This window comes from Cricetulus griseus, unplaced genomic scaffold (assembly GCF_003668045.3).
Source record: "Cricetulus griseus strain 17A/GY unplaced genomic scaffold, alternate assembly CriGri-PICRH-1.0 unplaced_scaffold_115, whole genome shotgun sequence".
NCBI lineage: Eukaryota > Metazoa > Chordata > Mammalia > Rodentia > Cricetidae > Cricetulus > Cricetulus griseus.
Window position 1 is genome coordinate 24,330 of NW_023276826.1, and position 24,104 is coordinate 48,433.

Below are 24,104 nucleotides of genomic sequence, written 5' to 3' on the forward strand. Positions count from 1 at the left end.
TCTTCAGTGGCTTCCTGTCTAGACTGTATTAGGGGGGCAGGCTATCACAGACGCCTCTACGTCTCTCTCATTGTCTACCGTGAGTCTGTGGCCATCAATGTCACTGTAAAGGGACTACTTTTATACAGCAAAGTCAGCCCAGAAGTGCATTAGGAAAATTTAGGAACCACATTCCCACATGCTGCTGAGGTTTGTTTTTAAAGGTAAATGGGTATGCATGGACATACACAGCAAAATTACAACCTACTGTACCTCCAAAGCACATCTCAAAGTCATCCACTTCTCTCATTCCATGCCATCATTTTATTCTAAACCTCCATGGGCTGCTACGACAGCCTCCTCTCTGAAGAAACAATGAGATGAGCAAGCAGAAACACCCTGCCCAACAGCTGGCTACAGGGAGAATGTCACTTTGCTCCCATCAAATCTCAAGGAAAACAAAGGTGGCCAACACTGTGGACACTGTGGGAAATACACTAAGAAGAGTATAGAGAGGAATGGGGAATACCTTGCCAGCAGGTATGAGAAACAATGGCCTTGTCTTCACTTAATAATAAGAGTGCCAGAGACTCAAAGTAGCAAAAGCAAAGCACTTCATTTTCTGACTTCGAGAAGTTGGAGTCAGCTTAGAGAAAAGTCAAAAATAGAATTTGATGGAGAATACTGGGTTGTTTTTGTTGTTGTCTTCTTTTCTTTTTCTGCTCTCAAGTGCATTTCCCTATCCCCTGAATTTCTCTTTGGCAGGGTTCTTTGGGGAAGAACAGTTTCCCACTCATCTAGCATAGGCCAAACCCTCCATCCCCCTGAGGCTCAAGATCCTCCCAGCTGTCCTGATAGGTCAGCTGGACTACATAGTTAAACCCTGAGGTAAACTGAAAAGTACCCAAGTAAGCAGGAGCCAGGACTGACCAGGGAAGGCAGGAATCTAGTGTCTCCTGATTATCTGTGATACCTTGGGGAGTTCAATGAACCTCATACTGACGATTGACTGTAATGATTTAGTCCTTATACAGGTCAGAGGAGAAGGTGGTGGATGGAACAGTTGGAGGATTTATAGTGGCAAAAGCAGTGAAGAGTGCTCAGATCCAAGATGTCTTTCAAACATAACAGAAAACGGAGAAAGTTTACTGGTGGGATAGAAGCGGGCTAGCTGGGGTAGGAATGGGAATGGGAATAGAGAAAAAGATTTTTCTTACTTGAGCATGGGATGAATGGTGAGACTATTTGTCATTGATATGAGAATATTGGGAGAGTTATTAGGGGAAGACCAGGTATTCTGTCTTCTACTGGAAACTGTATGTGAAGACTTTGTTAGTGCTTGGTGTGTGAGGTCAAAGACTAGGGAATGATGGTAACCTGAGAATCATCAGCGCCACACATAGAGATACATAAGTGAAGAGAAACTTTCAGTAAGTGCAGCTCTATGCCAAACCTTGTGCCTTCCTCCCTCTTTTAGAAGTTTAAGAAAACTTGTGGGAAGCAAGAAGAGTGAGTTGTTCCCAGAGCCAAGGAAGGAAGGAAAAAGTGGTCAACCACTTTAAATACTGTTCTGTCTTTCAGAGTCTCCTCCACTGAGCACATGGAGAAGAAAGCTCCTTCTGTGGACAACCTGTATGGCTGTGAGAAGAGAGCACTTGGGTTATAATCTTGAAAAGCAGAAAAGTGTTGGATGCTGAAACAGGAATGAAATTGAAGACACAACATCTCCACAGTTGAACTGAAGAACAAACTACAAGATCTATTGACAACAAGCAATCCAATGATGGCCTCCTGCATCAGCCATGATTAATTGCTCAGAGGGATCGATCAATCAGATGTTCTCATACTCTGCTGAGAAAGCCTTGTGCCGAGTTTCTCAACCTTCTGAAAGTGTGTGCTCTTGGTTTCCTCAGCATCACTTGAAGGATGCTAGCAACAAGGAAAGCTTTTTTAAGCTGACCCCAACAGAGATGGGACAACCCCATGAAAAACTGTGTCAGAGACTGGGCAACGATAAGCTGAGAAAGTTAGATTATAAATACAAGAATTTGGGCAATCAGAAGGAGTCAGATGCAATGTCCTCACTGAAGACATGTGGTCAGGGTCTACTGATCCCTGACCTAATGGGACACATGATTGTATTGAGTTCACTGTCTGAAATCTGATGCATCCGAACACTTGGCACCAGGTGACAGTACTATTCAGGGAGCTTGTTAAACCTTTCCGATTTGGGGCCTAGCTAAAGAAAGTGAGTCACTGGGTCTGGAGCATGTAGATGTGGCTATTTGTGGTCCAGATCAACCCTGATACCTACCTGATCTTTCTGCTTTCTGATCCACCAAAACGTGAGGAGTTCCAGCCATAGTCTCCCACAGAGCTCTTCTATACTTTCTCCACCAAGATGAACTATACACTCTAAAACTGTAAGCCAAAAAACCTTCCTCTCTTAAATGCTACTATCAGGTATCTGGTCACAGCAATGAGGAAACTGACTAATACATTATCTCCATTTTTGACAACTTCTTCTAATATTAAGTTTACAACCAGGAATCAACCTGGGAATAATAGATATCTGTTTGTTCAGTGATATGTCCAGAAACCTTAGGTTTAAAAAAAAAAGTCAGTCAAACTGAAATAAATAAGATTTCTCTTCTCACTAAAAGAATAGTGATATGAAGAGAAAAATAGAAGATATTTGAGTTTGTTGGAGGTGTCCTTGTTTCCAGTGAACAATAACCCAGAGGGCTGGAGTCTTGGACACTCATATGAATAACACTGTGCAGACTGAGTAAGTTATTTCTAGAACTCTGTGTGTGTGTGTGTGTGTGTGTGTGTGTGTGTGTGTGTGTGTGTGTGTGTCTGCAGAGAATAGAAATTAATGAAAAATAAAGCCATACATTTTTTTTTAAAAAAAAAAAGCAAGAATGGGTAAATGGAAGGGCTTAGAGGGAGATTTGTATTCCCTGTTAGGCATGGTGGCACATACATCAAATCCTAACCCTGGGGAGCCCGAGGGGAAGCATAGTTAGTTCAAGGACAGTCTGGGATAAAAAGAAAGAAAACTAAAGAAGAAATTGATATTACATTTTCCCTTGAATCTGGTAAGACAAAAATGTTCCATATGAGTTTAGATTATTGATAAACTCCATCTTATTGTGGAAATTACTTTAACTATGTAAAGATGTGTTTCATTTGTTTCATCTTGCCTGCCTTAGGCACCTGATTGGTATAATAAAGAGCTTAACAGCTAATGGCTAGACAGAGAAAGGATAGGTGGGGCTGACAGGCCGAGAGAATAAGGAGGAGAAATCTAGGCTTAAGAAGAATGCAAAAAAATGAGAAGGAGAAAAGAACAAGGATAAAGAGGGGGACATGCCCAGGGACAGGGGCTAAGCAGCTACCAGACAGATAGATATAGAGAGAGCAGGAAAGTAAGTTATGTAGCCAAAGTCATTAAATTCTACAAAACAAGTCTCTATTTCATTATTTGGGAGCCTGGTACACCACATGGGTTTGAACTCCCCAACTTATATCTGTACTGATTCCCTTAGTGTGAAGCACTCACCCTATAGGTCAGTAATATATTGAATTTGCATAGAGAGAGATTAATTTCAATTGGTCAAACTATTAGCCTCATCTAAATTTCAAGACAGGAATATGTCTTCCTGTTGCATAATCTATAGATCACAGACAGGATATTATTAAGATCATTGATCAGCAGAGATCTCTAGTAGTGACTTCAGCATCAGACTGAGATGATCCTAAATGATCAAAGCTTGTCCACTCATCTCTGGAGAGTGTGGACCCAGCATGGCACCCAATGCAAGCTTTTTCCTTATAATTAATTCTAGGCCGACCTTTTACTAATGAACCAACCTGCAAAGTGATAACCCATCAAACTGTTTTTCTTAAGGACACATAGTCTCACACCGTGAAGCACATACTCTCAGCATCCTGTGGTAGATATTGGGTGAGTGCACATAGCCACACACTTCAGAAACCATCACTTGGTATTGCAAAAGTCTCACCTACCACTACTCGAAGAGCTCTGTCACCAACACTTGAGTGGTTTCCACACCACCCTTCTGCCTCATGCTGTACTCATCTTTTGTCTACTATACGATTTAACATACTGTTTTTTATCAAGGAAGAATTTAATGACTTTGGTTACATAACTTGCTGAAAGCTAAGTCATATAAAGTTCCAGAAATCCAGAATAGCCTCTAGAATGCCACAAAGTGGGAAGTCCCACTACCACTCAGTGTACCAGAGAAATATTTGGGGAATCAATAAGTCATGGGAGATCTCCTCCTAGACAGAAGTTCCAGCCTTCTTGAGTCCCTCCCTTCCCAGACTTTTCCTGTGTGGATTTCAGTTTCATATTTGATTCCATGAGACATGTGTGTGTTTTATAACATTGTTGGCCATGTTGGGTTTATTTTTCTTTTTTGGAGGGGGCTACAGTAAACTTGATCTGAAGGCTTTTACTCCTAAAGGGCATGCATATTCCCGTGGACAGTCCTTTCATGTCTAACTCCCTTGGCCTTTACACACACTCACCTTCTTTCTATGTTCTAGATCTCCTTGATAACACTACTCTGTGCTAGTTCTTTATAAAAAAGGAAAACTTGTCATTTTCTGCCCAGATAGTCTCTTCATAAAAGAGACAGCAAGGCTACAGCCTTATAGTCACCAAGGAAAATGGTGAATCGTCAACCATTTTCAGTTTCTTTCATGCCTCATTTTTCTCTATATTATATAGATAAAGGCCCACCTGTATCTGCACTTCCTACATCCAGTTGCAGCTGGTTGCTATCCAAAATTTGTTCTCCATATCTTCTCTGTCTTTCCTCATCAATTTCTATTCTATCAATGACTATTCAGAATCTAGATATTTCTTAAAACCATCTTCATGAATATTCACAAAAGTGCAGCTTCCCTTGAAACACTGCTTTAGGGAAATCCATTTCCTCATACCTACCCTGAAGGAATCCTTGTCCTCTTAGTATCAAGAAATAGCCAGAAGAAAGACTAAACTGGCTGAAGATAAGATAGACTGTCACAATGCAGGAGTCTGTTGAACCAAAACATATTTTTTAAAAGAAAACTAAGAGGCCAGAGAGACGGCTCTTCAGTACAAGAGTGCACACTGCTTGTGCAAAGGACACTTTCAGTTCCCAGCCCACAAACCAGATGGCTCCTGACCCCCTTCTGTAGTTCCATGGGGATGTGACTCCTGACCTTCATGTTCACCTGCACTCACATGCATATGTGTACATACAAACACACACATAAGCACATGTTAAAAATAATGAAATAAATATGTGCCCAAATAATAAAATGCTAAACTGAAAAAGTTGAAGAATTATTAAAATTTACAGAAAGAGTTGGAAAGAATACTATAAGGTTTGTTTTCCTTCAACAATAGTCCTGATTTTGACAGCTGCCTGGAGGACTTCATAACCACCCGAAGGACTTGCATGTCAACCTTCCATGCGGACTAGCATGACTTCATCTCTCAGTAGTTCCTCTTTGGAGACACAGCTATGATGCTTTGGGATTCAGTCCATTAAAATCAAGCATGGGAATATTACAGGAAGAAACTTTATTTCATGAAATTAAAACTTTAATGTAGTTATCAAAGTTGCTAACAAATAGTGGCTCGTTTTAATTAATTTAAGTTTGTTTAGAGGCATTCATATTTTCAAGCAAAGATAAGTAAGACCCTCTCTGTCCTTATTTTCTCATTCTCTTTCCAGCATCTTACTCTTTGTGTCTTTTCATCCATAATGAGTAGATGCCAAAGTAAATATCATCTATCTAGAGAAAGTGGTACAGGAGAGCCATTGTGAGTATTCTGATTGCATACCAGACCTTGTGCTGAGCTCTGTGACTACAAAGGCAAACCCAAAGCCTATTTTCCCCAAGAACTTACACTCTCTTTAGAATAGCAGATATCTATATAATTTTGTAACCATTGTGTGATTGATAGGATGCATAGAATTGCATAATGTGCTCGATAAGTAAAAGCAAAGGCATCAAGATATGAAACGGCAGTGGGTACAAGTGTTTGGAAGCAGATTTGTGTTAGGTCATTTCCTTCCTCTCCACTTCTCAGGCTTCATCTTCATTTTTTTGATGCATGACTGGCTGCTGAGGGAGCCATTAGCTGATCCTGTCTTAAAAAAAAAAAAAAAAAGAACATTAACAAAGGCAGAGTCTCAAAGAGGCTCTCTTTAGGGCAATTCAGGTATGGGCCAAAAAGGGTAACTAATGTCCCAGAAGATTGTGCCATTCCTCACACTCCTCCAAAAACAAGGCAAACAAAAGCAGGAATGAACACACATTACAGTACAGTCAAGGTCCCAACCACCCCACTGAAGGACAGCTGGGGCTTTTCTGAGAGACACGGTGCTTTAGCAAGGAGCCACATTACCTGTTCTCAAGAGGAAGGTCTTCTAAGGAGTCATCTGCAGCCCGCAACATCTGCCTGAGTGCAGCAAAGATCAGAATATCCCTTATAGGGTGCATTGATTGCTCTGAAGTGTAATTACTGACCATCAGGATATTAGATACAGGAATAGTGAGCATGTTTTGGACTTTCTTTACCTGTGGAAAATATAATTTAAATTATATATATAATTTAAATATAATTTAAGTATAATTTAAAATGCATTTTATGTAAAAATATGTAAGTAGATCATACTAGAAATTTGACTTAATATTAAGTACAATTAAGGACAGAAACTGAAAAGGTAATGGTTTGCTAAATCCTCTTTAGAATACAATTATACTTATGTAAATTATGGATAATGATAGCTCGAAAATGAAACATAAACCACAGCAAACTGAGAAACCAATCCAGTTATTTGTACCAACAGGGACTGAAGCCAATGCCTCACATTTTCTCAGAAAGTGCTCTCTCATTGAGCAATATCTACAGCCCCTCTTTACTTTTTAGTTAGAGACAAGGACTTGACTTCACTCTGTAGTCCAAACAGGCCTTAAACTTGCAATCTTCTTACATCACCTTCCTGAGTATCTGACATTACAGGCCTGCAGAAGCAAACCCACCTTGATATAATTCTCAATTCACCTATGACTAAACACACACATGCACATGCTCACACACACTTATGGACACACACATTCGCATGCATATACACACAGTCTTGTGTGTGTGTGTGTGAGAGAGAGAGAGAGAGAGAGAGAGAGAGAGAGAGAGAGAGAGAGGGAGAGGGAGAGAGAGAGAGAGAGAGAGAGAGAGAGAGAGAGAGAGAGAGAGAGAGAGCATGTGGCTGTGATTCTGTTCCTATATCACCTGATTCTAAATATCACTCTTTACCTGGCTTTGAGAAGTCGTACTTTCTGTCATGTTTGTAAAATTGTCGTCAAGAACTTCATCACAGTTATCCACATTAGTAAGCAAGACTACTTGTCCTATACCTGTATCAAACAGACACCGTTATGATAGAATATGTCAAGATAGTTTTTAAACGTATGTTTGAACACTGATTTCTGTAAGATGATTTATTTGGAGAGTTGGATGTGAAATATCCCCAGTAAAACTTAGCCTGATCTTCTTCCAAAGGTGATTTCCTCCCAAAAGAAGAGCTTACTTTGAGACATACCTAAATTCACAGTAAGTTTAAAAACTTGGTATGCTTTAAAGTGAGAAACATGGCTTACTGCACGATTGAACTAAAGATAAATGCCAGAAGAGGCAAAGTGAGGAAGAGTGTACGCCACCGAGCTACACTGACCTCAGAGTTCATCTGGGATCTTGCTATCTTCTCCCTCAAGCATGCAGATATGCAATCTTCAAAATTCGCACTCCACCCTCTTCCTCTTCCCTCTCTCTTGGACATTGTGATTTGATTACAACATTCTCTCTTCCCTTTCCTCACTGGAAACCCTTCCATGTAACCCTCTTGCTCTCCTTCAAATCCATAGCTTCATTTTAATTTTTTACTGGTATCGCATGCATATATGTATATACACATATATTCCTAAATATCAACTGTTCAGTCCATATAAGTCTACCTGCATGTATGTTTTCAGTTGTGAACCTTTGGAAATGGACAACCAATTTTTTTCCATGAGAAGGGATCTTCTTAGAGTTGGTTTCATTAAACATCACTTCATACCATGGTGGTGTAATGCCATATATCCTTAAAAACTAACTTCAGATCTTAGCACTTCTCTAACTCAGTTATTTCCCAAACCCACCAGTGTTTTAAACACATTTCCATATACAGTTACATTAAGTGCATATAATGTCCATTAGATATTATATATAATATATATATATATATATATTATATATATATATTCAGTGTATGGTAAAAGACCTAGTAGTCATGCTGAAAGAGTTGCTGGAGGAAAGAGAGATGGCCGAACCAAATTTAATGATAATGAAAAACAAAACAAAAATATAAACACTGACATGGAGGAACTATCAGCAAACCATGTATCTGACAGTGACTCAGATTTAGGGATATGGTTATTTAAATAAAAGTGGCCATGTAGGCTGGTATATATGAATGCTCAGAGTCCCTAAGGAGTGACACTGTTTGGAAGGATTAGGAGGTGTGGCCATCTTGGAGGACAGATGGCTCTAGGGGTGGGCTTTGAGGTTTCAAGAGTCCAAGTCCAGCCCAGAGTCTCTCTCTTCCTGCTGCCTGAGATGTAGAAGTCTCAGATACTTCTCTAGCACCATGTCTACCCGCCTGCTGCCATGCTGTCCACCATGACAACAGTGGCCCAAACCTCCGAAGCCAGCCCCAGTTAAATGTCTTCCTTTGTAAGAGTTGCCATGGTCATGATGTCTCTTCACAGCAACTGAACACTGACTAAGACAAGGGGTCTCTTAAGATTCAACATAAAAGAAAACATACATATAAATTAATCAGAAAAAAATGGTTAAAGATATGAAAGAAAGCATTTTACTGGAGATATATGGGAGACCAGAGATTATGTGACAAGATATTTAATGCTATGGATCATTAGGTAAAGCAAGTTAAGGCAATAATGACGTATTTGTACATATCTATTACAGAAGTTAATTTTCAATAGTGACAGCAATAATAGCAAATATTAGAAAGGATGCAGAAAACTTGGATTGGCCGTGTAGTGCTAGCTGGAATGTTGTCTTATTCCTGGGGAAATATTCCCCCACAAAATGAAAACACCTATGTTTGGTAGCATTTTATTTATAATACCTAAAACTAGGCAATGGTTAAACACATCCTGATATAACTATACCAAAGAATATTACTCAACAGCCATTGAGGCAATCACTACATAAAGCGTGTGACAGGGACTTAAAAGGGTGCCAGGCCAAGTTAAAACAGTCATTCTCAAAAGATGGCATAATGAATGATTCTATTTACATAATATTCTCAAATGAAGACTTATTACCATAGAGAAGTAGCTACAAGCAGTTAAGCTACAAGGGCCAGTGTATTGTCTTTGTAGTGATGATAATAGAGGTAATTCTGTGTCCTCAGTTGTAGATATAATTTCATGAGTTTCTACACATGACAAAACAGTGTGACAATGTCGGCAGCCTGACTTTGATACTGCTAGCTAGTTCCTGTGAGGAGGTGAGTCCATCTAAAGACCACAAGAGGGTTATACAACAGAAGACTATAGACATCATAGTCCTTCAGTTCTGAAGGCTAACAGACACTCGGGACACTTACCAAAGAGAGCAAAACATGAGACTCCTCACTACCCCCTTTGTAACTTTCTGTGAAAATGTAGTTATTTCAGAGTTTATACAATGAGACTTACCACAGTCTATTACATCTCTCTGAATTCTTTTGAGCTTTGCCACCATTTTATCAGACAGTGAGTTAACAGAGTTGATGTTTAAGACATAAGCCACACAGTGGATCCTGTCCTTCAGTGGTGGAGATGTGTTGTAGGCCAAGTGCCTGGGCTTAATTGGCTTACATGGGTCGAACTGGATAGAAACACATGTTGAGATTCACTTTTCAGAGACTTTGCTTAGTTTCCACAGCAGAAACCACAACCACTCACTCTTCTTTCCCCAGCGTCTTCCCCTGGTTTTTCATTTGTGACTTCCCTCCTGCCTGTTCTCATTGCCAAGATCTTACTATAGTGTTCTTAAAGACAAATGGCTTTTTTGTTTTGATAAAAATGATGATTAACCACAGTAATTATTGAAGGGAAATGCAAAGAATACTTTTAAAAACATGGCTTAAATATCCAATCTCCAGAAGCATATATCACTAAGATTTGCTATGAATCATTTAAGACCCTCTTTGAGAATTTTGCAAGCTTAAAAGGTCTAATGCATGGGAAGAGGCAAGCAGAGAAAAGAGAATGAGATGATATTTAAACTTAAAGGCTATGATTTCTTCTTAATTTTTTTCAAGACCAAGTAAGATGAAGTGAAACTAAAGAAATATCAACTTCCAAGTTAGCTTCTTCTTACCACAAACATGACAACAATCTTTCTGTTATTGAGAAAGTAGATTGTAAAACATGGCAAACATTTATAAGTGTGTACTCCTTCTGCTCTCTCTCTCTCTCTCTCTCTCTCTCTCTCTCTCTCTCTCTCTCTCTCTGTGTGTGTGTGTGGGGGGGGGGGGTGTATGTGTGTTTGTGTTCAATGTTGAACTGAAATGCTGGTTCTCTGCTACTAAACTGGGGATCTTAGTGATTTGACTTTCCTGTCTTTCTGCTCTCTTCCTCCCTGTAATTATGTAACTAGATTATAAGTCTCTTAAAAATAATACCTGAACTCTTAACTAACTGTGGATTTTTTCTGTTGCTCTCTTCATGTCTAGAACAAATTATGTTTCTAATAAATACTTTCAAGTGAAAAATAGCACTTTGTCAATCTTTTCAATCAGGTTCAAATGAGAGGGGAAAAAGACAAATGTTTAGAAATTGAAACTGATGCCATTATATTAGATACCTGAAAGAAAGTGGGCAAATGGGTAACTCTTCGAGAACTTAAGATCACTCACCTTATATTCTCAGATGCTCTAGGAGACAAGCAGTATTAATTCTTACATTTCACATACTTAAAATTTAAGGCTTAAAAAGAGCATTGTGTAACTTCCTTCATGGCTACACATCAAATAAGGATCCAAGCACAGAACAGCACTGCCTGGCTCTTGTGGAATACATCAGTAGACAACAGATACTGATTCTACTGTCTAGTTTGTATAATTAAACATGCACAAAGTTAAACTAGCACTGGTTTCGCTACTTAAATTGACTTCTTCATTCACAGTTGACACCATTGAAAGAATCCTGTAAGCAGAACAGTCCTATGAGTGTGTCCTGGAATTCAGAGAAGTCAAGTCCTGCTGTTTTGTTTTATGTCTCGATGGCACAGACTGTAAGGGACACCTCTTTAGCTTTTTCTCAAAAATACTGATTTATTGAAAGTAGAGTAGTGCTAATGTTGGAATCACATAAGGGCAGTTCACGTGTGCTTGTAGGATAGAGATGCAATGAAATGATTTTAAGTGTCTTGGGGTAGAAGAAATCTTACCTGATACCTGTCTGGTACAAAGCCTTTTAATATATGAAGTATGTCATCTAGGCATAGTCCTGCTTCTTCCCTCTCATCCAGTCCCATTGAATCGCACAAGATAAATGGAAGTGTTTTCCCTCCTTCTCCATTTTTAACAGAATATGTTCTGTACTGTTAAAAAATTGTTGAGTTAGACTATATTGGCTAGCATTCAAGAGAAAAGAGAAATCAGTTAATATTTTAAAATAGTGGCCTGGAACTGGCCTGATTCCTCCCTACCTCAGCCCGACAAGGGCTGAGATTATAGGCATGTACCACCACATCAAGCCTGAAAAACATCAATTTCTTCAGTATTCAAAACTGCTATGTCTTCATAGTTCTTCCATATGTGGTACAGGAGATGGTCTTATGCTGCAGTCTACTAGAAAGTACAGAATCTATCTGTGATGTCACAACAATTTGGATGCTGAAGTATTTCAGTTAATGCTTAATGAATTCACATTGTAGCATCTTGACTTCTCAAACTAAGCTGACATGATACAATAAATCCACATAAGAAACAAGATGCAATTCATGAAAGTATTAGAAACATTTTGAGTTATTAAATGTAGAACCACAGATAAACCGATGTTATAGTCTTATAATGTATTTGCAAAAGTACCATAAGATATTTTCTATAACTAATTATCAGATCTGTAAAACCAAATGCTTCTCTGGATAGTATTATTGAATAGAGATAACTCTGATGCAGTGTTTACTTCTATTTTACTTAATTATTTAGCATTTAATTGTAGATTAGGAAGAAGGTTATGTCTGAGAAAAAATTAGAAAGAAATGAGCAAATGCATTCACTATGATCTATAAATCACAATCTTCCACCAATCCTCAGGTAACTCACCTGTTTAGTAATGCTGGTTTCATCAGACCCCATGACTGCCTGGCGAGTGAAGTGGCCGTAGAAAGCAGACTTCACTGAGTTGAAAAAGCTGGACTTCCCAGAACCCACAGGGCCCACCAGGAGAATACGGACTTCCGAAACCAAGTCTCCACTGGGCCTGTAGGCTCGGAGAGCAGATAAGAATCTTCTTCGGTGCCTATAAAGAATTCAGGGATTAAATGCAGCAGCAGATCTTCCTCAAAGCAATGTAGTTAGCCTAGAGCTTCGGTTTCTCCCCATTTGGGGATGGGTTTAGCTACACACTTATTTCGATAGTAGCTCTATCATATATTACATATAGCACCCTAAACATAAACATCCTGAGTTAAATATTTTGCACTTAGATAAACCACAATTATATATATTGGAGTGAAAGGTTCCTTTTTCTTTTTTCTTTTTTGTTTTTCAAGGCAGGGTTACTCTGTGTAGCCCCAGCTGTCATAGAACTTGCTCTGTAGACCAAGCTGGCTTCAAATTCACAGAGATCTGCCTGCCTCTGCTTCTCATGTGCTATGACTAAAGGTGTGCAACACCATTAACTAAGCATGAAATCTTAACCTGTAACAAGCCATTGTTAACCTTATAACACAAATCTTTGAAAGACTCAACACTTAAAGTAAGTGATTATCGGCAATAAAATATATTAAGGAGAAATAAAAATATATTTATATCTATAAAATGGAAAAGAGAGATTTGGTTTTGACATTAACTGGAATATTGTCTGTCAGTGACAACTTTTTATAATTCCAAGCAATACGATTTTTAATCTCTGTTATTGGTTCATTGTCAGCACTTTTACCATAATTGATCAAAATAAAATGAGTAACAAGAAGGTCAAGACGCTAACTTACTGTTTGGCGGTCAGCATCTTCTTTATGAAGCCTGGATCATTCTTAACACCTACAGAAAATAAGCACAGTGTAGTAAGCTCCCTGATTTGTTTGGTCCTCCGTGGTCAAGTCTCCCTCCTAAACAGGGCTGGTCTGGCCTTCCCAACTAAGAGTTCAAGGTGGCAGCACCCTGAGAAGAAGAAGAGAAAAATGTATCTTTTTGCAAGTCAAAGTTTCTCTCTGCTTCCTCCCCCTTTCTTCTCTCCCACCCTTCCTCGCTCCCATCCCTACATCTCCATCTCTGTCTTTTAAGGGAATAAATTTATTCTTGAGTCATTTTATTGACTATGACCTGGGAACACAGATGAATGTTATCCCAAATTCCAACATTTTTATAGTTTTATAGAACAAATATAGTCATAAATCAAGGCAAGTTTACAATGTGTTGGCAGGTGCATCAGAGAGGCAGGCACGAGGCCGTCCCTATCTTTATGCATATCCATCTTAAATTTCTTTCTCACAGCAGTCTATAGTCCTTAGTCCTGCATAATAAACTAATGTTTATTCATAATTTCCCTTGTGCGTGCACACCAATGATAATTCATGAACTGCAAAGACTAGAACCAAATGTAGAGGCAGATTATCCTTTTGTACATACCATCAACTCGAAAAATTTCACATTCCAAATATTCAGAGAAACACTTAAGATTAAGTTCTAGTTCTTTTATGACTTCGCCACTTAGATGAAGTTTGTTTTTCTTTAGATTCACAGTGAGCCACATATCATCAGATGAGAAAAATTTCAGCTCTGTAGTATTGATTTCTACCTGTGCGTTCAAAAACAGAGCTGATGTTCCAGTGCTGGTATTCTCTTTAAATGCAAACAGAACACAAGTACTTGGCTTTTTAGAATGTAAAACGGGAAAGTGTTCCAGCATAAAAATACCCACAACGTCTTGCTTCAAGTGAAAGACTGTCATTGTGGAACCCTGATGAGAACATCTCTGGATCATATCAAGAGCGTGTAATCCATGAGCTCCAGACTTATAAAGAAGAGTCAATGATGTATTCCCAAGTAGTTTTCCCAGAACCCTTTCCTGTATCCATGTCAATCTGGTTGTCACTTCCATATTCCTGCAACTGATAAGAAAACAAATGGAAGTTGAGTGACTACCATAATATAGAAGTTTAAGTTACAAGTTTCTGTTTAGTTCCAGCAAGTTCTATTGTCCTCTGATGCAATTGGAAGACATTAATATTTTGAAGCCAAAAAATACAATGTAGAGATGTAGGAACAGCAACTATACATGAAAAGTAGATACTTTAGAAGTGATAAGGAGCATTAAAATTAAAATCTGGGCTGGGAATAATGGCACACTCATTTAATTCCTGCACACTGGAGACAAAGGTAAGTACATTTCTGTGAGTATAAGGCCAGCCTAGGCTACATACATAGTGAGGTCCAGTCCAGTCAGAACTACATAGGAGACTTTTCTGTAAATAAATAAATAAAATTTAATACTGGTTGACAGAGTAAATTCCAGACTAGAGAAAAATAAAACAAAATTAGTAATCAATAAATAACTTAATTATACAAATAGTAAATAATTCACCCCAAGACTCATGTGTTGGGAGCTTTGCCCTCACTGTGGTATTGACTGATAGAACAATAAAGAAAGAAATACATAGTTCAATTTGGAACATGCCTTTGCAAGAAACGAAGGTATTTCTCGGAGAACCCCAGTCCTTTTTCATGATTAAGTTACCATAAAAGCTTAACATTGCCTATGATTCTGATATCTTCTGCACATATATGATACCACTATGATACAATCTTCTTTGAGGTAATCCAACCAAGAAGACTTGTACCATATCTGGGCAACATAGCTTTAGATATCTAGAACTATGAGCTAAATCAACCTGTTTCCTTTATAAAGTTACCTTGTTCCAGATATTTTATTACAGGAACAAAACATACTAATTCTATATCTAAACAAATAAACATGACTGCATGTGGACAAAACATTTTTTACCACACATGAACTATAATTTGGCAAACCATGAATTAAAGGACAGAATGAAAATATATTCAAAAATAGTTCACACGGAAATAATAAAAATAAGAAAGGTATCAATAGGTGTATAAGTCCCACAGTGACAGCTAACCACGCAGCCATTACACTAGTTACTAGGATTTTTAAAAATGGTACAAACTGTTTTTAATGCATTAAAAATCATTAGACAATCAGTCTAATTAATAGGAAGTCTGGTAAATAATTATATTACTGGCTAAGATTTAGAAGAATTAGCACAGAACAACAAACTTGACATTTAGAATTACACTTCTCTGAGCTGTGCATGTCAGCTTCAGAGAGGTACCTTAGAGGATAAGAAATGGCTCTGTGAGAAAAGTGTTTGTCATGTAAGTACAAGGGCCAGTATTCAAATTTGCAAAACTCTTGTAACGCCAGACACAAGAGTGCTCATCTATAAAACTGGCATTCCCATCATAAAAAGGGATCTAAAATAGGAGAATCCCCTGAAGATCTGAGTGAGGTAGAAGCATGCAAGCCAGGTAAACCATATGGGCCAGGTAGACCATATGGGCCAGGTAGACCATATGGACCAGGTAGACCATATGGACCAGGTAGACCAGGTGTACCAGGTAGGAGCATGTGGACCAGGTAGAAGCATGTAAGCCAGGTAACATGCTACATGCAACAATGCACAAGAGACCTGTCTTCAAACAAAACGGACGACAAGTACAGATACAACAGGTTGGCCTCTGAACTCTACAAATGCTGTGGTACATGTGCACCTATGTACACACACACACACACACACACACACACACACACACACACACCAGTGACCTGAAATGCTGAAAAGTTAAGTAAAATCTCCAGCTAGACTAACAGAACTAAAACAGAAATTTTATTTTGGACTACAACAACAACAACAAAAGACTTTGCAGCTTTATCCAGAGATGACAGGTTGGCATTCTGAAGAGTACTAGAGAAGAAATTAATAGACTGAGGGTATGCAGAATTTGTTTTATCTTCCAATAGCTTCAGTCATGTTGCATTCAGATAAGTAGGGTTTCTGGTGTGGGTCATTGCATGGCAACTTAATTACTAGATATTTGAAATAAGACACTACAGATACAAGCTATAAAGGAAAGATAAAATTGACTTTGAAATGAATAATTGCCTTATAACAAGACACAATAAAAAACTAGTTGGTGAATTATGATGCATATTCTACAAAGGAATGAGGAAGCAATGAAGCACACAGAAGAAAAATAGCCCAGAATGTGAAGAGCAAAGTCAAAGATGTGGTGACCCAAAAGAGTAACACGCACAGAAAATGAGGTAACATTTTGTAATACAACTCTGTGCTGACTCCATTTCACATCAGAAGAAATATCCAGTGGTGCCAGCAGTTGGCCCAGATACAGAGACTCAAAAATGCGGGTGTTGGAGGCTGGAGAGATGACTAACCAACTCAAAGAACTTTCTAGAGGACCACGGTTCCATTCATGGCACTCGCCTACCACCTGAAACTCCATATGAAGGGGCCTGAGGCTCTCTTCTGTTTTCTACAGGCACTGCGTGTGTGGATACACATATGAACAATTAGACACACACACACATAAGACAAACATTCTAAACAAAAGTGTTGACAGTGTCCTGATGGCCACATAGAGTTCAGCGGAAAGTATATTCAGGCCCGCGTTGTTGAGGGAGACATGTGTAGATTAGATATACACATCTGGCACACCTCCACAATAAGGATCGACAGCAGCTGATGTCAGTGGATGAGCTAGCTCTATTTTAACAAACATGGGTAAAGGGCAAATAATTTTCTATTAGTTTAAAAAGCAAACTAAGTACAAGAAATTAAGTCTGGTGTCACTTATATAAAATGTTAGCACAAAGCAAAACCAAAGATTCCATTCATGTATTATACACATAGCAGATGCACAAAAATAAGCATGGTAATAATGTCTGGATTATGTCTCCCTCCATGAAAGAAGTAAAGAAGGGAACAGAGGACTGAGTCATAGAGTCACAGATTGCTTCTACTTTTCTTCCAAAGCATTCTGATTGAATGAAGTAAATCATAGATGAAATGGGATAGAACTATTTGGAGATTTTTTTTCTAGAGTTCACTCTCCCTAAACATAGCAATCTGTGAAACTTTCATTAAAGTAAGCACAGAACTGGATGAGAACAGTGTGGTCAGCCTGCCAACTTCACCCAAAGAGCAAAGAGAACCAAGCAAGTGGAGAGTGAGGTGACCAGGAGGTGCTTACCCACTGCTGAGCCTGGAGCAGAGTGAAACAAAGGGCAAATAGAGTAGATGTTTTTCTGAGCTGTGGAGCAGACAGAAGACAGAAAGTTGATTGGCTTTCTTAGGTTCCAGAATCACAAGCAAAGAAACAAAACTGAAACTCAAAGCAGGAAGAGCTTGTTTGGCTGCACCCAATTGCTCTTAGCTTTCATTTTCCTCACTAGGAAGAAAGAAGATGAGAAAAAGAAAGCCAGGCAAAAGAGATTATCCTTGAGTCTGTCTACATGCAGACATGCATGAAATGGTGATGACTCATGAAAAACTTAAAGTAAAAAAAAATTCCTTCTGCAAGATTGCCTATGCCTTTGGCCCTAATGCTTTCACAAATCTTCCTAGAACATCCCCATACCTGTTAGTAGCTCTGTTAGGTGGGACAGCTGGTGCTGCTCAGAACCTAGATCCCCTTTATTGGAGCATGTGCATGATGATTATGCTTTCCCTGACTCTATGTAGCACCACAGAGCTCATTTTTCTATTTACACAATTCACACACCAGCTCTAGACCCAGGAAAGAGAAGTTAAACTGGATAAAAGTAGTGGTGTTGAGAGGGATGCAGAATGCTCAGAGAAACAGTCAAATATTCGGGCACTTACCCACGTTAAACTATCCAGGACACTTACACAAATAAGAACGTAATCAGTTATGAACATGAACATATAAAAACAGTATCAGAGAAAGCATGTCTGTGAGCTTAGCAAACACAACAGACAACCCATGATGCAACCACTCCATCTGCATTGTGTGGGCTGTCCAACAACACTGGGATCTGGAGGTACCTGAATGGCCTTAGGCCATTTCTCAAAGTGCATCATGGGACTGACAAACCACAAAGCCCTGAGCTCAGTATGACCTGTCTACATGATTAGACCTACATGAAACAACCATTCATCTGGCCCAATTGCAACTGAGCCAGCTCCACACTTTGCACCAGCTCTGCTTAGGCAGCTCATTGCCCTGACCCTTCCTCGACGTTATTCCTTATATAAATATCTTATCCAGCACCTGCCATGACTCTTTGCATCTGTATTGACTCTCTAGAAAGACTTTTGAGACCTCTGTCTTTAAGCCTTCCTTTGCCAACTTGTACTCTGTATGTCACTGTGTGCAGTATGTATGGTGTGTGATCTGTTAGTAATTAAGGTTGGAATCAATAGAAGAATCTGTGATAGCCAAATCAAATCAGGAGTACTCAGTGAATTAAGGCTAACAAAATTTGTGTGACTGTTGAGTTTATTGTCATTCAAAGAAATTCAAACAAACAGTAAGACACAAATATGTCATCAATCACGGTATAACAATTCACTGAAGAGAGTGAGGGCATCTGAAGTAGAATCTCCGTCTCAGAGTCCAGACCTTAAAGACTAGACGGGCCCAAGTCTTGTGGCCTGAAAAGAAATCATGCAGCTAAGTAGAGAGTCCTCTGAAAGTGGTATTTCCTATTCCTGTAGCCAAGCCAAAGGCGCTGAAACCACACTTACCGCTATGGTAGGCTATGTATAACCCTCTCTTTCTTCTTTCTCTCTTCTCCACACTTTCTGAGACACGCTTGCAGTTGTGCACAAGGGCTGCATTGACTTCTATTCTTTGAGCCCTCATCTCATGCTCTCTCTTTTGCATGCATGTTTTTACCTCCTCTACAGCTTTTCTTTGCATTTCTTCTTTCCCGTTTGTGGTTTGCCTCCACCTCTCCTTGTCAAGCCTGAAACACTTAGCTTGAGGGAACATATGATTGAGAAGACAGACCCCCGACCCCCAAGACTGCATAGTGCCTTCACATAACTCTTTTGACGTGGTCTTTTGACATGGTTGATTTTTCTAAAGAAAATGTTCCATGAAAAATCATACCATCCCAGTTTTGCTATGGCTTTTATTTATAAAAGAATTTGACCAAATAGTAAAAGGAACTCTAAAATGTCTAGAATGTGGTAAGAATAAATTGCAACACTTATGATAATTTTCTAAGACTAAAATTGTTGAAAATAACCATTAGAAAATTTCCATGTAGGTGTTTGCTCCAAAAAAATTATGGATATTTACAAGTGTTATTGCTGGGCATAGCTCATGTCATAGTTTATCATATGCAAAAATATGAATATTCATATGAGGATTCTACTAGAGCCTATGCTAATTATCATAGTTGAGAGGAGGGGTTCAGTGGAGGAACATTGGCAGGTGAGTACAAACGAAGCAGAATGATGCATGCATGCATGTATAACACGTCCCAGAAAAAACTACTGGCAGGTGAGTACGAATGAAGCATTATGGTACATATGCATGAAAATGCCAGCAAGAAATTCATGACTTTGTACATTAAATGAAAAGGATTAACAATAATGGTGATTTAAATGTCAGAAAGCCCAACCAAGTTTTGGGTAGAATATAGCAAGTCACTATTATAGTGTGTGAAAAGACGATCCGTAAGGCTAAGATTTCTTTATTCAGATAAACACCAGCCAAACGCAAGCCAGAGCAAACCCAGAGGCAGCAAGCTAGCGTGGCCGGAGAGAAGGGGTCACCACGTGTCCTCGGCCCCTTAAGAATCCACCCCCCAGTCATCCTCCACCTCCCCTGACCATGCCCTCATGGGCACACCTGTAGCAGCTACTAGGAGGCAGGGCTATAGTGTCTCCCTACACACTCTTGTTGAAGTATAAATTTATGTGATTATTTTAAACAGGCAGGCGATGTCAATGTAAGCTGAATATATGTTCACATAATGAGCCAGACATTCTAGTCCTTTTCATGCAAATCAATCTGCATGTTTATCACAGGACATGAACAAATGTCCACAGAAGCCAAGAACCTCCAACAGCTATGCATACTAGGACAAGATATACAGAATTCAGCAGTCATCTCCCAGCAGTCATCTAAGAGGGAGAAGGAGACTCCTGTGGCCATATCACACATTTCTGATCTATTGGCAACCAAGAGATTCTGGAGAGATATCCTATGGCATACAGTGCTGTATCTACTGTGAGTCCACCAGGCTCGAGGGGTTAGTTCTGAACTCAGGATCAATCAGAATGCCGTGGTTAAATGCTGAGGGACACTAAAAACCAACACTAGTAAGTAAGGGAAAGATGTTTATAACTGGGAGATGTTGGTAGGGTAGAAGGGAAATGGGAGGGAAGAGAAGGACACACAGTGCTCCTGTGGAAAAGCCTGGAAGAACTCCAAACTGAAAAACAAGCTAATTACCCATTAACCAGAAAACAAACATTTTTGTGCCCACAAAATGGAATACTGTCTAGCTGTAAGAATAAATGAACTACAGGAAATGTGTACAAATGAATCTCACAAACATGTTTAGTAAAATAAGCCAGAATTTTACAAAATACATGTGACATGTTATTATTACAGAATGGTACAAAATGCATGTGACATGTATTTTGTAACAGTCCACGCACACTCAAAGCCTGCCTCTGGGTTTAATTACAGAACCAGTAGCTGTCCTGGTGAGACAGTGACTACAAGTAGAAGTGAGAAGATATTCCAAATATCAGCAGCATTCTTACCCTTCATGTGGATTATAGTTACATCCAATTCACAGGAATTCATTGAACTAACAATCACGACTTGATTTCCTGTGTCTTATATATCGATAAACGGCTGCTCAAAAGAGAGAAAAGAAAATCATCTAGTGCTACAAACAATCAGGATCTCATCAAATTGGTGAATATGGTTAATTAACTTACAATTCATGTGTTCTGGGTGTAACTAAGATATAAAAAGGAAAAAAAAAATCTGCCCAGGTTTTACTTGAGAGGAATGTCATGCCGCCACAAGAGGGCTCCCTTGCTACACTCCAAAACCTATGACAATCACTTTTCTTTAAGGGTGTTTGGGTACATTTTGTCTGCTTATTGACAACCAATCAAGGCCACACTCTGCCCTAACTGTCATCTCTGTAACATAATCTACACACTATAAATCGTAAAACCGCCCCACAAGTGGCCATTAACAAGTACTGGAATTTGTTTCTCTGAAAACTTGATTCTTATTGCTAGATAACTTGATATTAAACCTTTCATTATAATTCCTTGCCTTTGTATTTGCTCTGACTCTTAGAATCCAATGTCTCTGTTGTTGACAGGGTGCAAACTTCAGTTCAGCAAGGGACGTATTTTCATTGTTTTCATCATACTTCAGACTATTCTTAACCTGACGGCTATGAGCACTTGCCTGTGACTTTTTTTCTAACTACTATCACAATAAACCATTTATAAAATTTGCACAACAGAGCTATGCTGATCCTTATTAACTTTCTGTTAAAGTTGGAAAATTCCTACCTATCACAACAGTTACCCTGACTCTTACTAAGCTGCGTTATGCATAAGCATACTGAGTGTTTCCTACCTCATAACATAACTAGTACGTGACAGGTTTCAGTAGCATTCATCAGATATGGTTCATCTGAACAATGGCAAAGTTGACTTACTTTTCTCCCCTTTGTCCATATATATTTTATAACACTTTGTTTTTTTCTGCAGTGTACACGTACCGACTCTGCATCACTACTTTCTTTTAGGTCTAGTAAAATCTGCTTAAAAAGAGAATTCATCTAATGTGCCAGATCCTGGTTTCAGAAATGAGGATCATGACTCTGCATTTGTTTTCTGTTGTTGCTGTTGCTTTGCTGCTCTTTCACTGGCTCACCAAACAAATACGGAGTGCTAGCATGGTGTGTGGGCCTCTTTGTAGAAGATGGAGTGGGCACGGGCTGACTATGACAGCATTCTGGCTTTCATGAAACTTTATTTTCAACAGCAGAAGAAAATGAAATTTTCACATAGCAAACAGACCTGTCACAACAGTAAACACAAGCTTATTTTGCCATGCGATTACAAGGAGAACAACACTTTGGATAAGATGGTCCAATTTGAGAAAGGAGCATTCAAGACCCCAAAGGAAAGAAACTAGCCATGAAAATCAGCCAACAAAAAGTTTCAGGAAAATAGTAATCATTTTCTGAGGCAGAAGCAGGACTGAAGACTGACACACAGAGAGTCTACAGACATGGGCAGTGCTGCAGGCAAGCATGGCACCCACAGACCAGATGAGCGCTTGCGGGACACATCAGCGAATTTGCATTTAATTCCAGTTGGATGAATTACACACTGTGGTTTTCTATTGAATGCATCATTGTGGCTGCTGGGAAAAGGTGGCTTCAAAGTGGGGAATTGGCAAAAGCAGATGCCTATTTTAGTGGACTTCGATGGGTTGGTCTAGAGTCCTGGTGGTAAACATAAAAACAAGTGAAAACTTACAAATATTTTGGACGTAAAGCAAAAAAACTTGGCAGTTGCTTGTATATGGAACTGGAAAGGGAAAAAAGCCAACTGAACATTTTGCTGAAGAAACTCACTGTGTTTTATGAACCATTTTATGAATCAAAGGGACACAACAGAAATGAAGTTTAGCAGGGGGACCCAAAGCTGCATTTTTAAACCTGGAAGGCCTGGTGTTAGCAGACACAGGGAAGCTGAAGCTCCCTGAGAGGATTTTCTTCTCTCTCTCTCTCTCTCTCTCATCTCTCGCTCTCTCGCTCTCTCACTCTCTCGCTCTCGCTCTCTCTCTCGCTCTCTCGCTCTCTCATCTCTCGCTCTCTCTCGCTCTCTCGCTCTCTCGCTCTCTCTCGTTCTCTCTCGCTCTCTCTCATCTCTCGCTCTCTCTCGCTCTCTCTCATCTCTCGCTCTCTCTCATCTCTCGCTCTCTCGCTCTCTCACTCTCTCGCTCTCGCTCTCTCTCATCTCTCGCTCTCTCTCTCGCTCTCTCGCTCTCTCTCGCTCTCTCTCATCTCTCGCTCTCTCTCGCTCTCTCGCTCTCTCTCGTTCTCTCTCGCTCTCTCTCATCTCTCGCTCTCTCTCTCGCTCTCTCTCTCATCTCTCGCTCTCTCTCTCTCTCGCTCTCTCATCTCTCTCTCGCTCTCACTCTCGCTTTCTCTCTCTCTCTCTTGCTCTCTCTCATCTCTCGTCTATCCGTCTGTCTGTCTATCTCTTCTAGATACCAGTGAGCTACTTTGTGAAAACTCCAGTCTTCCCCAAAGATCCATCCCTCTGCCTCACCACCAACACCCCCAGAACCTCTTCTTTCCACTGCTACCAGACACGTATGCCCATCTCACTTCAGTCCCCAGAGATGGCAAGGAATCAAGAGCCAGACACTGTTTCTTGTCTGGTTTTGAAGTCCTGCACCACTGTTAATAATTACATAGAACACAGAACTGTGCAGAGATGATGTGAAGAAAACGGCACCATCCAAACATCACCAAGTAGCCAGACGTGGTGGCACATCACTGCCATCGGGGCACTCACATCTGGGAGGGAAAAGGAGGTTGAAAGGTCACTACAATTTCTGAGCTAGCCTAATTTATACAGAGAGTTCTAAGCTAGCCATGACTGCAGAGTGAGACTGTCTCAATGCAGCCATAACAAACAATTAATCGGTTTTAAAATACAATGTAAAAACTTTATAAAGTCAAGTCAGAAT

The 24,104-nt window shown here is 39.5% G+C and overlaps 1 protein-coding gene across 2 annotated transcripts; it reads right to left on the minus strand.

Moving 5' to 3' along the window:
• Positions 1-5,565: 5,565 nt before the first annotated feature.
• Ifi44l (interferon induced protein 44 like) lies at positions 5,566-17,731 on the minus strand. Of its 2 annotated transcripts, none has more exons than XM_035453694.1 (9): positions 17,577-17,731; positions 13,920-14,401; positions 13,283-13,331; positions 12,393-12,588; positions 11,513-11,665; positions 9,775-9,946; positions 7,325-7,425; positions 6,416-6,588; positions 5,566-6,154 (listed from the first exon to the last, which is right to left on the minus strand). In XM_035453694.1, exons 2-9 carry the CDS (start codon positions 14,389-14,391, stop codon positions 6,145-6,147), a joined length of 1,326 nt encoding a protein of 441 aa, XP_035309585.1. In that variant the 5' UTR covers positions 14,392-14,401; positions 17,577-17,731; the 3' UTR covers positions 5,566-6,144. The 2 variants fall into 2 exon arrangements, with proteins under 2 accessions (XP_035309585.1, XP_035309584.1); XM_035453693.1 differs by having other exon boundaries at positions 5,566-6,158.
• Between the last annotated feature and the right edge of the window lie 6,373 nt (positions 17,732-24,104).

Coding starts and splice junctions, on each gene's coding strand:
- Ifi44l (XM_035453693.1), bottom strand. CDS start 14,391: ATGGAAGTGACAACCAGATTGACATGGATACAGGAAAGGGTTCTGGGA. Junction 13,332..13,919: donor TGAAATTTTTCGAGTTGATG/GTATGTACAAAA, acceptor TATTTTCTGTAG/GTGTTAAGAATGATCCAGGC. Junction 9,947..11,512: donor TTGTACCAGACAGGTATCAG/GTAAGATTTCTT, acceptor GTTTCTATCCAG/TTCGACCCATGTAAGCCAAT.